At 43.9% G+C, this 17,248-nt stretch overlaps 1 protein-coding gene across 1 annotated transcript in view; it reads right to left on the bottom strand.

Annotated features, from left to right (window-relative positions):
• The window catches only part of LOC111952253 (reelin), a 266,162-nt gene that overhangs the window by 28,912 nt on the left and 220,002 nt on the right, over nt 1-17,248 (bottom strand). The window contains 13 exon segments of the mRNA XM_070435040.1: nt 1,832-2,055; nt 5,409-5,635; nt 6,339-6,444; nt 7,180-7,348; nt 7,658-7,840; nt 8,009-8,093; nt 11,220-11,397; nt 12,769-12,909; nt 13,179-13,323; nt 13,690-13,818; nt 14,284-14,478; nt 14,691-14,849; nt 15,042-15,118. Of these exon segments, the coding sequence (XP_070291141.1) occupies nt 1,832-2,055; nt 5,409-5,635; nt 6,339-6,444; nt 7,180-7,348; nt 7,658-7,840; nt 8,009-8,093; nt 11,220-11,397; nt 12,769-12,909; nt 13,179-13,323; nt 13,690-13,818; nt 14,284-14,478; nt 14,691-14,849; nt 15,042-15,118 (2,018 nt within the window).

The raw sequence follows: 17,248 nt of genomic DNA, 5'->3' as shown, positions 1-17,248 counted from the left end.
TAAAGTTAATATTTATATCCAAAAACCTCAGTTTACATTGGCGCCATGTTCAGAAATGTCTCCAAAATATCCGGAGAAATTGCAGAGAGCCACATCAAATAACATAAATACTCATCATAAACTTTGATGAAAGATACATGTTTTACATAGAATTAAAGATACACTTGTTCTTAATGCAACCGCTGCGTCAGATTTAAAAAAGCTTTACGGCAAAAGCACAATATTCAATAATCTGAGAACAGCGTTCAGCCACAAAAGCAAGCCATACAGTTACCCGCCAAATTGTGCAGTGAACAAAACTCATAAAAAGCATTATAAATCTTCACTTAACTTTGTTGATCTTCGTCGGAATGCACTCCCAGGACTCCCACTTCCACAAGAAATGTTCGTTTTGTTGGGTAATGTCCATCATTTATGTCCAAATAGCTATTTTTGTTAGTGTATTTGGTAAACAAATCCAAAGTCAGAAAGCGCGTTCACTAAAAGCAGACAAAATGTCCAAAAGTTCTGTAACAGTCAGTAGAAACATGTCAAACGATGTATTGAATCAATCTTTAGAATGTTTTTAACATAAATCTTGAATAACGTTCCAACCGGAGAATTACATTGACTTCAGATGTGCGATGGAACATAGCTCCCTCATGTGAACGCGCATGGTCAGAGCATGGTCAGGTCATAATAGACCTGACTAATTCCTGTCTCCTTCTGCCCCACTTTACAGTAGAGGCATCAGACAAGGTTCTACAGACTGTTGACATCTAGTGGAAGCCGTAGGAAGTGAATACAAACTCATCCATATCTCACTGTGAATTCAATAGGGTATTGGTTGAAAATCGACCAGCCTCAGAATTCCCACGTCCTGTTTGGATTTTTCCCAGGTTTTGCCTGCCATATGAGTTATGTTATACTCACAGACATCATTCAAACAGTTTTAGAAACGTCAGAGTGTTTTCTATCCAATACGAATAATACTATGCATATATTAGCATCTGGGACTGAGGAGCAGGCAGTTTACTATGGGCACCTCTGGGCACCTTTCATTCAAGCTACTTAATACTGCCTCTGCAGCCATAAGAAGTTAAAAACAAGCCGTTTTTGCTGCAGTAATGGTGTAACCATGACGCTAATGAATCTGTGCTTGATTGTTTCTCTAGGGCACTCAGAAACAATGGTACAGCGAACCCTTATCATTACAACAATTATTATCTGCTGCCAAAATAAAACTCCTGGTCGCACAACAACTAATTTCATCACACTTAGGCGCCCTTTCTACCACAAGTGTATTAATCACATCCATTCATACAGTTCTCAAAAGATCATCTGATCAATATCAGTATTGATGGCTAAACTCTCAATATCTGAACACTGTGTTTGGACATCACAGATACAGTGACTGTCTACTAGTCTCTCACACACACACACACACACACACACACCACACACATCCACACGGGTGGTGCACACACACACCACAAACACCACACACAACACAACACACACACACACACACACACACACACACACACACACACACACACACACACACACACACACACACACCACACACACACAACACAACACACACACACACACACACACACACACACACTTTGGCACCAAATAAAAAAAAATAAAAAACTTTTTCCCCCCTTCCCGCCTTGGCCCGTTTTTTGGGTTTTTGCGGGTATCTGCGTTTTCTTGCACATTCAAGGAAATGTATTCAACAAGCAAGGTTAGGGTAATTGTGTGTTAAGTGTTAAGATCAGGCAGGGTTAATGGAGCCATTATCCGAAACCATACAATATCTACCAGTTCTATACCCACTGCCTACCTTCAAAGTCTTCCTTGAGGAAGTCAGGGTTGGATGTGTCAGGTTGGGAGCAGTCTGGTCCTGAGTATCCCGAGTCACACACACAGTGTGTACCCCTCACACATGACCCGTGTCCGTTACACATGTCCTGGCACTGGGGGCCAATGTACACACTGTCCAAAGCCCAGGTAGGGGGGGATGAACCGCTGGAGTAGAAGCCCTGGTACCAACGGAACCGGATGGATCTGAGAGGAGAGAGAAGAAAAAGAAGATGAAGAAGAAGAGAGAGATGGCGAGAAAGGGATCTATACACTGAGTATACAAAACATTAGGAACACCTGCTCTTTCCATGACAGACTAACCAGGTGAAAGCTATGATCCCTTATTGATGTCACTAATTAAATCCACTTCAATCAGTGTAGATGAAGGGGAGGAAACAGGTAAAAAAAATGTTTAAGCCTTGAGCAAATTGAGACATGGATTGTGTATCTTTGCCAATCAGAGACTTAATGGGAAAGACCAAATATTTAAGTGCCCTTGAATAGGGTATGGTAGTAGGTGCCAGGTTCACCGGTTTGAGAGTGTCAGGAACTGCAACGCTGCTGGGTTTTTCCTGCTCAACATTTTGCCGTGTGTATCAAGAATGGTCCACCACACAGAATGACACATACATTTTCACAAAGTCTGCTGCCTCAGTTTGTATGATGACAATTTTCATCTACTCCAGAATGTTAAGAAGAGTGATCAGATGAATTGCAATTAATTGCAAAGTCCCTCTTTGCCATGCAAATGAACTGAATCCCCAAAAAACATTTCCCCTACATTTTAGCCTGTCAGAAAAGGACCAGCTGACATCATGTCAGTGATTCTCTCGTTAACACAGGTGTGAGTGTTGACGAGGACAAGGCTGGAGATCACTCTGTCATGCTGATTGAGTTCGAATAACAGAAGCTTCGAAAGAGGGTGGTGCTTGGAATCATTGTTCTTCCTCTGTCAGCCTTGGTTACCTGCAAGGAAACACGTGCCGCCATCATTGCTTTGCACAAAAAGGGCTTCACAGGCAAGGATATTACTGCCAGTAAGATTGCACCTAAATCAACCATTTATCGGATCATCAAGAACTTCAAGGAGAGCGGTTCAATTGTTGTGAAGAACACTTCAGGGTGCCCAAGAAAGTCCAGCAAGCGCCATGACCGTCTCCTAAAGTTGATTCAGCTGCTGGATCGGGGCACCACCAGTACAGAGCTTGCTCAGGAATGGCAGCAGGCAGGTGTGAGTGCATCTGCACGCACAGTGAGTGAAAGACTTTTGGAGGATGATCTGGTGTCAAGACGGGCAGAAAAGAAGCCACTTCTCTCCAGGAAAAATATCAGGGACAGACTGATATTCTGCAAAAGGTACAGGGATTGGACTGCTGAGGACTGGGGAAAAGTCATTTTCTCTGATGAATCCCCTTTCTGATTGTTTGGGGCATCCGGAAAAAAAGCTTGTCCGGAGAAGACAAGGTGAGCGCTACCATCAGTCCTGTGTCATGCAAACAGTAAAGCATCCTGAGACCATTCATGTGCGGGGTTGCTTCTCAGCCAAGGGAGTGGGCTCACTCACAATTTTGCCTAAGAACACAGCCATGAATAAAGAATGGTACCAACACATCCTCTGAGAGCAACTTCTCCCAACCATCCAGGAACAGTTTGGTGACAAACAATACCTTTTCCAGCATGATGGAGCACCTTGCCATAAGGCAAAAGTGATAACTAAGTGGCTCGGGGAACAAAACATCGATATTTTGGGTCCATGGCCAGAAAACTCCCCAGACCTTAATCCCGTTGAGAACTTGTGGTCAATCCTCAAGAGGCTGGTGGACAAACAAAAACCCACAAATTCTGACAAACTCCAAGCATTGATTATGCAAAAATGGGCTGCCCTCAGTCAGGATGTTGCCCAGAAGTTAATTGACAGCATGCCAGGGCGGATTGCAGAGGTCTTGAAAAAGAAGGGTCAACACTGGAAATATGACTCTTTACATCAACTTCATGTAATTGTCAATAAAAGCCTTTGACACTTATGAAATGCTTGTAATTATACTTCAGTATTCCATAGTAACATCTGACAAAAATATCTAAAGACACTGAAACTGGGACTAAACACCTCCCTCTGCAACTGGATCCTGGACTTCTTGACGGGCCGCCCCCAGGTGGTGAGGGAAGGTAGCAACACATCTGCCACGCTGATCCACAACACTGGAGCTCCCCAGGGATGCGTGCTCAGTCCCCTCCTGTACTCCCTGTTCACCCACGACTGCATGGCCAGGCACGACTCCAACACCATCATTAAGTTTGCAGATGACACAACAGTGGTAGGCCTGATCACCGACAACGACGAGACAGCCTATAGGGAGGAGGTCAGAGACCTGGCCAGGTGGTGCCAGAATAACAACCTATCCCTCAACGTAACCAAGACTAAGTAGATGATTGTAGACTACAGGAAAAGGAGGAACGAGCACGCTCCCATTCTCATCGACGGGGCTGTAGTGGAGCCGGTTGAGAGCTTCAAGTTCCTTGGTGTCCACATCAACAACAAACTAGAATGGTCCAAGACAGTCGTGAAGAGGGCACGACAAGCCTATTCCCCCTGAGGAAACTAAAAAGATTTGGCATGGGTCCTGAGATCCTCAAAAGTTTCTACAGCTGCAACATCGAGCGCATCCTGACCGGCTGCATCACTGCATGGTACGGAAATTGCTCAGCCTCCGATCGCAAGGCACTTCAGAGGGTAGTGCGTACGGCCCAGTACATCACTGAGGCAAAGCTGCCTGCCATCCAGGACTTCTACACCAGGCAGTGTCAGAGGAAGGCCCTAAAAATTGTCAAAGACCCCAGCCACCCCAGTCATAGACTGTTCTCTCTACTACCGCATGGCAAGCGGTACCGGAGTGCCAAGTATAGGACAAAAAGGCTTCTCAACAGTTTTTACCCCCAAGCCATAAGACTCCTGAACAGGTAAACATGGTTACCCGGACTAATTTCGACCAAGCTTTAACTTCCTGACTGATGTCTTCAGATGTTGCTTCATAATTTTCCTGCCTTATGATGCCATCTATTTTGTGAAGTTGACCAGTCTCTCCTGTAGCAAAGCACCCCCACAACATGATGCTGCCACCCCCGTGCTTGGGATGGTGTTCTTCGGCTTGCAAGCCCCCCCCCTTTTTTCTCCAAACATAAGGATGGTCATTATGGCCAAACAATTCTATTTTTGTTTCATCAGACCAGAGGACATTTCTCCAAAAAGTACGATCTTTGTCCCCATGTGCAGTTGCAAACCGTAGTCTGGCTTTTTTATGGCGGTTTTGGAGCAGTGGCTTCTTCCTTGCTGAGCGGCCTTTAGTATTCAATTAGTATTTGGTAGCATTGCCTTGAAATTGTTGACCTTGGGTCAAACGTTTTGGGTAGCTTTCCGCAAGCTTCTCACAATAAGTTGGGTGAATTTTGGCCCATTCCTATACATATATATATATATATGTTACCTGGCCATTTGAGAAGTTTCAATGGGATGGTTTTCATATTAGTTAGGCTCTCTTCTATGTCCTGTAGTCTCTCACCCGCAGAGTCTGAGCTTGCCGAAGTGGATGACCTCCCTCCTCCAGCCCTGTGTTGTCCCGGGGTAGTAGACGCTGGCGGGGTGCAGCTCTGTGGAGCATAGGGATGAGGGCTGAGGGCCCCCCGAACACAGGGGCACCAGGAGATGCCATGTAGCCCCAAAGTCCCTGGAGAACTCCAGTCTCACTGGGTTAGAGGAGGAAGAATCTGCCGTGCAGCCCACGTTGATCTGAGAACGAATMAATACATTATTACTGCTATGTTATTGTCATTATCATTATAAAGACCACATCTGAAACACAACACAGGAAAAATAAACAGGACAAATGTTTAAATTATAAACATAATATCAATCTAATTCTTAGTTGTTATATTATAAAATATTACTAGTATAATTATGAACATTATGCAGTATTATATTCATTAATGTTCTTGCTTCAGCAAGATCACTGTAGTTATTTGATATACTACTTACTTATTAGTATTAGTGTGTTTGCATCAACAAGACCACTAGACCACATCAACAAGACCACAAGACCACATATTCAATATACTTCTGTTCATGTTTTCTATTTCACATAATTATGTTGTGATGAATTATTATAAAATAATTATGATCCTTATACAGCCCGCATTCATTTGTATCACAGAGAATCGTAATTATAATAACTTGTTATGAATATGAATCATTCATATAAATCAGTCATTATCTTTATGAAAACCCTTTGCTCTGCCCTCCACTTTTAAATTAGGATACATTTTCTCATTCTTTATCCTCTTATCTTTTCCGTCAGTATTTCTCTTTCCAACTCAATTTCTCTGTCTCTGTTCCGCTTCCCTCTTTCCTCATTCCTTTCCTCTTATACTTCCCTCATTTTCTTTCCCGCTCTGTTTCCCAACCAATCAGTCTGTTCTCTCTCTTCTCTTCATACCTCAAACTGTATGATGGTGTTTTCATTGACATCAATGTCTCTGGTGGTAATGGAATGTTCTCCCAACTCGCTGGAGACAAACACCATGGCAGACTCATCGTCCTCCCTGTACACGCACATGCATTAGACAAAGTCTGTAATCTACAGTCCTTTACAGTAGGGTTGGGGTCAAGTCCAACTCAATTGAATCAAATTCAGGAATTAAACAGACATGTTACGTTAAAAGGAGACAATGCAGCAGTTTAAAAAAAATCTCAATATCAAAAACATATTGGGTAACAATTAAGTAACTTTCCGCGATTGATTTCAATTAAAATGGACAAAAATTAACAAAAATAGCTTCTTAGCAAAGAGCAATTTCTGAAGTAAGAATGTTGCTTGTACTGTCTGGGAGTCATCCGAGTGGGGAGGAGAAAACTGAAAATTAGCTGTTATTGGCAGAGAGGTTTGGAACTCTCTTTCTGATTTACTGCCTGGTGACCAGRCAGGCCAAAACTCCATCCCACCAAAACAGTCTCAAATTTCAGTCTGTCTTTTCAAGCAGATCTTATACTAAAAGGGCATTATCATAATTTTCACAATTTCTAAGTATTATTCCAACCTCATAGTGTGGAAATATATATAAAACATAGGAAAATCACATGTTTTGACTGCACTGGGCCTTTATGAATATGTAAACTAAATTGGTAGTTAACTTCTTGAATTTACTGAATTAAAGTGGCATTGACGCACATATGTTGAATTTACATTTTAGAGGCACACAGAGATGAAGGGTTGTAGGTACAAGGTTCAGTGTGTTCACAGTGCACTAAAGGGTTGTACAACCAGTAGGTCTACTCACAGGCCACTCTTCTGGTAGGGGCAGTAGAGTCCAGTGTTGCCTCCTGGGTAGAAGAGCCAGTTGTAATCCTGGGGTCCGCCCTCGAAGCTGTCAGAGACTACAGGAGGGTTGTTGAGCGAGCTGCCATCGATGATCAGGTCATCAATCACCCACACCTCCTCTTTTTTACCTATAAGACAGAACACATATAGCCAGTCAGACATACAACGTGTCTTCATACAGTATGTCATTATTTTGAGATGTGTGTATACTGTAAGTATGAGTGTATTTGCACTTTGTCTTTGGTTGTGATTCGATTCGCTACTCTTCACCCAAAAATGTACACTCTCATTGCATTAAAAGCATTGGATTGGATGAAGTTTCCACCGTTTCCTTACACCAGTCCATTCCTTTAAAATCCATGAAGTGGAGTGTACAAGCACACACTTCTTATGTAGATAAACGGACCACAGACTCACTGTGTGTGTTCACTACTCACCGCTGTTGTAGGGCTGCCAGAGCCTGAAGCGGGTAGCGTTGGTCTGGGCACTGGTGGGCAGAGGAAGGTGGATGAACAGCGTATCGGTGGAAGTAGGGAAGTAAAACTCATCTAACAACAGCCAACTGATCCCCCCGTTCACAGTGTACTGTAGTAGCACCGAGTGGGGGCGCTCTGGGACACCTGGGAACAGAACACAGAGTTAACGCAACCCACACATAGTTAACAGTATAACATATCTACAAAACACTGACACAAAGTAAAGATTATAAGTAGTTTTGCAGACATAAGTGGTAGGAGAACTGTAAGCAGATATAACCAGAATGTACTGTATGTGAAAATTAGACCTACCCTTAGTGATGAACTTGAAGGAGAACTGGATGTAGAGAGTGCTGGTGCAGTCCATGTCCCTTGACACCAACATACGCAGACCTTCCTACAAATCAAGCAAAACGGAAACAGAAATCAACATCATAAACTCAGCAAAAAAAGAAACTTCCCTTTTTCAGGACCTTGTCTTTCAAAGATAATTCGTAAAAATCCAAATAACTTCACAGACCGTCATTGTAAAGGGTTTAAACACTGTTTCCCATGATTGTTCAATGAACCATAAACAGTTAATGATCATGCACCTGTGGAACGGTCATTAGCTTCTTATGGCTGAAGGGGCAGTATTGAGTAGCTTGGATGAAAGGTGCCCATATCAAACGGCCTGCTCCTCAGTCATAGTTGCTAATATTTGTATATTATTATTAGTATTGGATAGAAAACACTCTAAAGTTTCTAAAACTGTTTGAATTATGTCTGTGAGATTAACAGAACTCATATTGGCAGGCAAAATCCTGAGTTGAAATCAAAACAGGAAGTCAGAAATCTGAGCTTGTCTGTATTCACCAGAGTCCCTTAAGAAATCCAATTGAGTTATGAATGATGTTGCACTGCCTAGGGGTTCCACTAGATGTCAACCATCAATAGAAATTCCAATGAGACTTCTATGATGTTGTGGGAGAGAATGAGTGCAGAATCAGTCAAGTGTTCATCAAGCAGCCATTTCCTGATCATGCCTTTTCTTCATGCAAGACACTGACGTTCCATTGCTCACGCAGACAAGAACGAATACTCCGGTTGGAACTTTATTGAAGCTATATGTTAAAAACATCCTAATGATTGATTCAGTACTTAGTTTGAAATGTTTCTTCGACCGGTAATATCACATTTTGAAGTTTTTGTCCGATATAACGCTGACCAGAATTAGCGTTTGGATATGTAAACTAGACGCGCTAACAAAAGAAGGTATTTGGACATAAATAACGGATTTTTTCAAACAAAACAAACATTTATTGTGGACCTGGGATTCCTGGTGTGCTTTCTGATCTAGATCATCAAAGGTAATGGAATATTTATCATGTATTTTATTGTTTATAGTGACGRCATCTTTGCAGCTGTGGTATGCTGTTTTTGAGCACTGTCTCAGATTATAGCGTGCAATTCTTTTTCCGTAAAGCTTTTTTGAAATCTGACATAGCGGTTGCATTAAGGAGAGGTATATCTATAATTCAATGTGTATAACTTGTATTATCATTTATATTTATGATGAGTATTTCTGTTGAAACGATGGGCTATGCAAAGTCACTTGATGTTTTTGCATTTAGTGAATCTTGTAGCCTCAATGTAAACTCAGATTTTTTTATATAAATATGAATTTAATCAAACAAAACATGCATGTATTGTGTAACATGAAGTCCTATGAGTGTCATCTGATGAAAATAATCGAAGGTTAGTGATTCATTTTATCTCTATTCTGGTTTTTGTGAAGCTATCTTTAGCTGGGAAAAATGGCTGTAATTATTGTCGTTTTGTGGTGACCTAACATAATCGTTTGTAGTGCTTTCGCTGAAAAGCCGATTTGAAATTGGACACTTTGGTGGGATTAACACCAAGATTACCTTTAAAATGATATAAGACACATGAATGTCTGATGAATTTTAATTATGAGATTTCTGTTTTTTGAATTTGGCGCCCTGCACTTGGACTGACTGTTGTCATATCGGTCCCGTTACCGGGACTGCAGCCATAAGAAGTTTTAAGACACTAACAGCTTACAGACGGTAGGCCTTAAGGTCACAGCTATGAAAATGTAGGACACTAAAGAGGCCTTTCTACTGACTCTGAAAAACACCAAAAGAAAGATGCCCAGGGTCCCTTCTCATCTGCGTGAACGTGCCTTAGGCATGCTGCAAGGAGGCAGGAGGACAGCAGATATGGCCAGGGCAATAAATTGCAATGTCCGTACTGTGAGACGCCTAAGACAGCGCTACAAGTAGACAGGACGGACAGCTGATCGTCCTCACAGCGGCAGACCACGTGTAACAACACCTGCACAGGATCGGTACATACGAACATCACACATGCGGGACAGGTATAGGATGGCAACAACAACTGCCCGAGTTACACCAGGAACGCACAATCCCTCCATCAGTGCTCAGACTGTCCGCAATAGGCTGAGAGTGGCTGGACGGAGGGCTTGTAGGTCTGTTGTAAGGCAGGTCCTCACCAGACATCACTAGCAACAACGTCGCCTGTGAGCACAAACCCGCCGTCGCTGGATCAGACAGGACTGGGCAAAAGTGCTCTTCACTGACGAGTCGCGGTTTTGTCCAGGGGTGATGGTCGGATTCACATTAATCGTTGAAGGAATGAGCGTTACACTGAGGCCTGTACTCTAGAGCGGGATTGATTTGGAGGTGGAGGGTCCGTCATGGTCTGAGGCGGTGTATCACAGCATTATCGGACTGAGCTTGTTGTCATTGCAGGCAATCTCAACGCTGTGCGTTACAGGGAAGACATCCTCCTCCCTCATCCCACCCTTCCTGCAGGCTTATCCTGACATGACCCTCCAGCATGACAATGCCACCAGCCATACTGCTTGTTCTGTGAGTGATTTCCTGCAAGACAGGAATGTCAGTGTTCTGTCATGGCCAGCGAGGAGCCCGGATCTCAAGCCCATTGAGCACGTCTGGAACCTGTTGGATCGGAGGGTGAGGGCTAGGGCCATTCCCTCCAGGATTGTCCGGGAAATTGCAGGTGCCTTGGTGGAATAGTTGGGTAACATCTCACAGCAAGAATTGGCAAATCTGGTGCAGTCCATGAGGAGGAGATGCACTGTAGTACTTAATGCAGCTGGTGGCCACACCAGATACTGACTGTTAATTTGAAATCCCCTTTGCTCAGGGACACATTATTCAATTTCTGTCTGTCACATGTCTGTGGAACTTGTTCAGTTTATGTCTCAGTTGTTGAATCTTGTTATGTTCATACAAATATTTACACATGTTAAGTTTGCTGAAAATAAACGCAGTTGACATTGAGAGGATATTTCTGTTTATGATCAATGATAAAGTACACTTACTAAGTCTGCTAGGCAGATAATGTGTGAGTTTTTGTGTTTGTGTGTGTGCACAAGTGTGTGTGTGCATGCGTGCGTCTTCTCTATCTGCCCTCTAGGTCTTTTTCACATAAATGTGTGTACAGTATAGGTCACACTAAACAATAGAACCCATACCCCTTTGAAGATTAGTGCGGTGCCAGATTTGAGGGGCTCCCCACTGAGAGTCCCCCTCTCAGCCCCGTACACCTCAGGCCACTGCTCCGCCGCCAGGTTCTCGTTGAAGTCGTCTCTCAGAATGGAGGGGAGGGGGGCCAAGGGCACGCAGTGGGCCCCACCATAACCCCGGTCACACCTGTTGGAGAGGGTTGGGGTTACAGGTGAGGTGACTGTTTATTTCATATCCATAGTAAGGGTTGTTAGTCCAGGCATAGGCTAAATCTGGTACCCGAACCAAAATTCCATGTCTGAACATATTTGGTGACTCCGGGATGCTGGCCTAGGCAGAGTTCTGCTGTCCAGTGTCTGTGTTCTTTTGCCCATCTTTTAGTAATCTTTTATTTTTATTGGCGAGTCTGAGATATGGCTTTTTCTTTGCAACACTGCCTAGAAGGCCAGCATCCCATAGTCGCCTCTTCACCGTTGACGTTGAGACTGATAAACTTGGATTAGCTAACACAACATTTCTCCKATTCTTCTCTGCAGATCCTTCTCTGCAGGTCTCTCGATCCTGACTAGTCTCCCAGTTGCTGGAGATTGATGAGGAAAACATTTCATTGAATCCATTTTAGAATAAGGCTGTAACGTAACAAAATGTGGAAAAAGGGAAGACGTCTGAATACTTTCCTAATGCTCTGTATAATGATGAAAAAAGAACGTCCTTGCAACGTTCCCATGAAATGTGTTTTGCGGGTACTATTTAATGAAGCTGCTGTTTCTCAAACTAGACACTCTAATGTACTTGTCCTCTTGCGCAGTTGTGCACCGGGGCCTCCCACTCCTCTTTCTATTCTGGTTAGAGACAGTTTGCTCTGTTCTGTGAAGGGAGTAGTACACAGCGTTGTTCGAGATCTTCAGTGTCTTGACAATTTCTCGCATGGAATAGCATTCATTTCTCATAACAAGAATAGACTGACGAGTTTCAGAAGAAAGTGCTTTGTTTCTGGCCATTTTGAGCCTGTTATCGAACCCACAAATGCTGATGCTCCAGATACTCAACTACTCTAAAGAAAGCCAGTTTTATTGCTTCCTTAATTAGCACGACAGTTTTCAGCTGTGCTAACAAAATTGCAACAGGTTTTCTAATGATCAATTAGCCTTTTAAAATGATAAACTTGGATTAGCTAACACAACGTGCCATTGGAACACAGGAGTGATGGTTGCTGATAATGGGCCTCTGTACGATTATGTAGATTTTCCATCAAAAATCAGCCATTTCCAGCTACAATAGTCATTTAGAACATTAACAATGTCTACACTGTATTGTCTTTAAAAAACAATTATATTTCTAAGTGACCCCACACTTTTGAACGGTAGTGTATATATATATATATATATATATATATATATATATATATATATATATATATATATATAAATAACCCCCAGCACCCCCTATGGTTTTCACATATAATATAACACAGTTCCAGTAAATTCCATACAAAAATTCTGAGCTCAACATTAAATACTGTGAGACAGTGTGTGTGTCTATGTTTGTGTAACTCACAAACAGCATCCGTTGTCACAGAGTCCGTGTCCAGAGCACATCCAGGGGCAGCCAGGGGCCAGCAGCACGTTGTCCAAGGCCCAACCGTCCGCCCCAGGGATGAAGTGGGGCTGGATCCACCTGAACCGAGTCCTGGGAGAACTACAACCACAGAATAGAACACATGCTATGAATCTTTATGAAATGTTTATGCCATTATTATAAAGGATTATGTTATAAAGGATAGTTCACATGAAGTGTTACTATATTACAAAGCTTAAATAGTGTTATTTTGTTTATGACTGGAATATTCAAATCACAAGGATACATTTTAGAGAGACAAGCTCTGATGTGCCACTAAGCAAACAAATAATATACACATACACACACAAGCATGCACAAACACGCACGCACACACCACACACACATACTTGGCAGCGCTGGGCAGGTACACCGTAACCCTCCTCCAGCGGTTGTACTGTGTAGCGGTGTAGACTGAGCTCATGGTGTAGCCGGCACAGCCGATGGCAGGTGGAACACACTCTGGGGTAAGCAGGGCCCAGTGGCGCCCACAGTCTGTGGGGTGGTAATAAGTTCAAATAACTTCCATGTGTAAACATTAGGAACCATTTTTTWACTTTTCAGTAATTATTTGAAAACATGTCTAACCATTTATAATAATTATAATTCATGAGCATTTTTATAATTTATAACCATGTAAAAAATAATTTATAAATATTTATAAGCATGTATAATAATTTAAAAACAATAAAAACCGCACACCAGAAATGGCTGCCCTGTTGTTTCCTAATAATAGTTGTTCCCGCCAAAACCAGCACCTGGCTCTAGACGCGCTGCTGTGCACAGAGTTTTCTCTTGATTTTTCTGTAATGTATAATCATTTATAAAGGATCATCCATGACGGTTATTAGAGTTCGTTACCCGTGGAGTACTCCAGCCTGACACCGTGGGATGAGGTGGCAACCTTGCTGCAGCCCATAGACAGTTCAAACTGCAGGAAGGAGGAGCCGGACACCTCAAAGTCCCAGCTCTCTGCATACCGCGGCTTCTCTGCAGGGAGAGAGACAGTGACATGGTCAAATAAAATAAAAGACAATTTTACTGGTCACATACGCATGGTTAGAAGATGTCAATGCGAGTGTAGCGAAATGCTTGTGCTTCTAGTTCCGACAGTGCAGTAACATCTAACAAGTAATCTGACAAGATTGGATGTAATGTCATATTTGCACAAAGTAAATCCGCTCACAGCTTGATGCACACATAAATAACAACCAGGATGTGAAATCAACGTTGCTGCCATTAACAATTCAGAAGCCATATGGTGTAAATGGCAAAATGGCTGATTCAATGCAGCCTGGGTTGTTTGTAATGTAGGAGTTGACCGTGTCATGTGCGTGTCTGCGTGCAGTAGTAGGACGCACTGTCTGTGGCATCAGAGGGCCGTGTCTAGAGACAGACATACAACTGTGACATCTCCCCCTTCTCTGTGTGTGTGTGTGCTGTAGTTTAACTCACTGTCAGTGGTGTCGCTGCTGAAGGACAGAGCTGTGTCCAGAGACAAACAGTCCACTGTGACCTCTCCCCCCTGGACACGGTACCAGTTGTGTCTCAGAGGAGACGTCCCGTCAAACTTATCATGGAAGCCAGTCCTGGAGCTGTCATTTATACCGATCAGAACATCATCCAGAGCCCACTGGGCTGAGTGTTTACCTAGAGGGGTAGAGAGAGAGAGGTGGGGGAGAGAGAGAAGAGGAGAAAAAGAGGGAGAGATAGATAGTATGGCTCATCCTTTTTGAAGGATACACTCCGTGTGACCGCTGCTTTATACACATTCTTTACATGGGTCCCTGCAAGTACTGTATGGATGGCTCAATGACTGTATGGTGTGTGCTTGTGATCCATGTAGGGGTTGGGGGCCTCACCCTGCTGTGGCTGCCACCAGCGGAACACAGTGTAGGGAGTCTTGGCGGGTGGAGGCAGCTCGATGGTGACCACCTGGGAATCCAGGAAGGAACCAAAGTCCAGCTCACGTAGGAACTGCCACTGAACCCCGTTGTTGGTGGAGAACTGGACTATCACTCCTGGAAAAGAGGAGACGAGGGAGGTCATAGAGTAGAGGAGAGGAAGCAGCCAGAAAATCATTGTAACAGCAACAGCATGCATGCAATGTCGAAGGGCCACCACGCAGAGGCAGAAGAGAGCCTTATTGAGGTCTACAAACTTGAGTCTGTCAGAGCTTGAATTGGAGGTTTTCAGTAGAGATGGAGAGTCACCTTCGTTGCGGGAGCGAGGTCTGGTGCAGGTGGGTCCAACATTCTTCCCTCCAATACGGATGTAGAACTGGACAAGCCTGCAGGGACACAGACAGACAGACAGGACAGACAGACAGGACAGACAGGACAGACAGGACAGACAGACAGACAGACAGACAGACAGACAGACAGACAGACAGACAGACAGACAGACAGACAGACAGACAGACAGACAGACAGAAGACGAGGGGTGTCGAAATATTAGCTCCCTCAAATTAATAAAATTCAACCACGGAGGGTTTAGAGCAAATTATCCTCTGGAAGTTGCCTTAAGCCTGCTCTACATAGAACAGGCGACGTATGCGGAATACTTTCAATTCTAAGTCAATACAGAGATGTGATCATACTAACGTAGAATAGGTTATTCGATCAGGTATTCATTTTAGGTACAGCTCGCGTTATGCCTCTCCCCTCTTCCCCAAGAAAAGGCTGCTGACAGTTAAACCAGAGCCTTTCATCGTGGTCTGGACTGGTCGCCACAGCCCCCTCCAACCTGCCCCACTCAGGGTTCTCTGCCCCCAAACCGGCCTCAGCCTTGCTCTCAAAAGAGCCCTTCTGCCAGCTCCTGTGGGGCTGGCCACCCACCCTGGCCACGCAGCCTGTTCACTGCATCAACTGAGACACACAAGGATTTAACTTGGTTAACAACTACTGACAATCACTTAGGTGATGTAGTCTTTTTAGTTAGACCCCTCTCCACTCTTTGAGAAGCAATCCCCTTTTCACTCTTCCTATAGAACTGCTAGAACTCCCCACGCTCTCTCGTTTCTCTCTCCCTCTGTTTTCTTTCTGCTGTACTTCTTCCCACCTCGAGTACGTGATCTGTCGCTATCCCATTGTCACAGAAAGCCAGATACGACTCACTCCCACTAGTAATTGTTGCCAAGACCCCAGCTAGTCCCCCATTACGCTCCCACCTTACCCTCCATCCTTCATCCCTCGTCTCTCTGTCTTATGGTGTTTCCTGATTGTGTGGTGATGTTGTGTGTTCAGTTAGTGTGCGTGTGTCTCTGCGTAATTTCCATCTTGCTCTCGATGCCTCCGCGCGCTTCGATTCCTCTCTGACAATCATTAAATATCCTATTCGACTTCAGTGTGTTTACCTGTTGTGGATGTTGTCAGAATCCATGGTGAGTCGCCGTAGTGTCGCACGAAAGAGCGAGTGTGTACCAGAATCCGCGTGTGATGGAGTTATGTCTGTGTAGTTGCTGCGTGGTGTGCTGTTGTGTGATGTGGGGGGTTTTGGGTGGTTGTGTTGTCCACGTGTTACTGCACAGTGAAGTTGCGTAATGGCAGACGCCTCAGAAGATATATAACTCCAGTCTAGCGGCAAAGGCTGGACGCTGTCCCTTACACCACTACGTTCTCCTGGAACCAACAAAGCGGAACCTTGATTTTACTGAAGTCTGTATGTGTGTGCTGTGTGGTGTGTGTGTGTCAGAATCCATGGTGTGTGGTGCTGTGTGAGTGGCGTGTGTCAAATCCATGTGTTGTGTGTGAAACACTGTGTGTGCTGTCAGAATCCATGGGTGTAGTGTGCTGTGAGGTGTCGTGTCCAGATCCAATTGGGAGTGTGATGTGTCTGTGTGTTCAGTAAGTCCATTGTCTGTGGTGTGTGCCAGACCCTGTGTGGGGGGAAGAGAAAAGAGCGAAGGAAGGTGTGTGGCTGATGGGTCAAGGAATCGCAGATGAGGAGAGGAGTAGAGATGAGGGTGTGTGTAGAGAAGAATGAAGAAGTTCAGAGAATGAGCGATAGAGTGTGTGATGATGTGAGGCAGATGTGTAGTCAGAATCCATGGTGTGAAATGATTATGGTTGTGTGTCAGAATCCATGGGTGTGTGTGTAGTCCCGAGGTCTTAACAGCCATTTACTAGATACGTCGAGAGAGATTGTCCGAGCGAAGTAACATCCCAGCGTAGCAGAGAACTTTATTGAGCAAGGCCGGAGAAGTCGAGAATCAAATTGTTGATGTGATCACATATACATGGGTTATATAATCTAAGATGTGAGTAGTAGCAAAATGCTTATCGCTCTCTAGTTCCAACAGCGATTGCAAGTAATATAAACAAGTAATCGAACGTCAAGTTCCGCCGACACGCAGCGAAACTAGCCTAATAACACGACAAATCTAAGGGAGAGAGTAGAACGAGGGAAGAATAGTAAGGAT

The sequence above is a fragment of the Salvelinus sp. IW2-2015 genome, linkage group LG26 (assembly GCF_002910315.2).
Source record: "Salvelinus sp. IW2-2015 linkage group LG26, ASM291031v2, whole genome shotgun sequence".
NCBI classification, from domain to species: domain Eukaryota; kingdom Metazoa; phylum Chordata; class Actinopteri; order Salmoniformes; family Salmonidae; genus Salvelinus; species Salvelinus sp. IW2-2015.
Note: the sequence above shows the minus strand (reverse complement) of the source record. Positions and strands in the feature narration are given on the sequence as shown.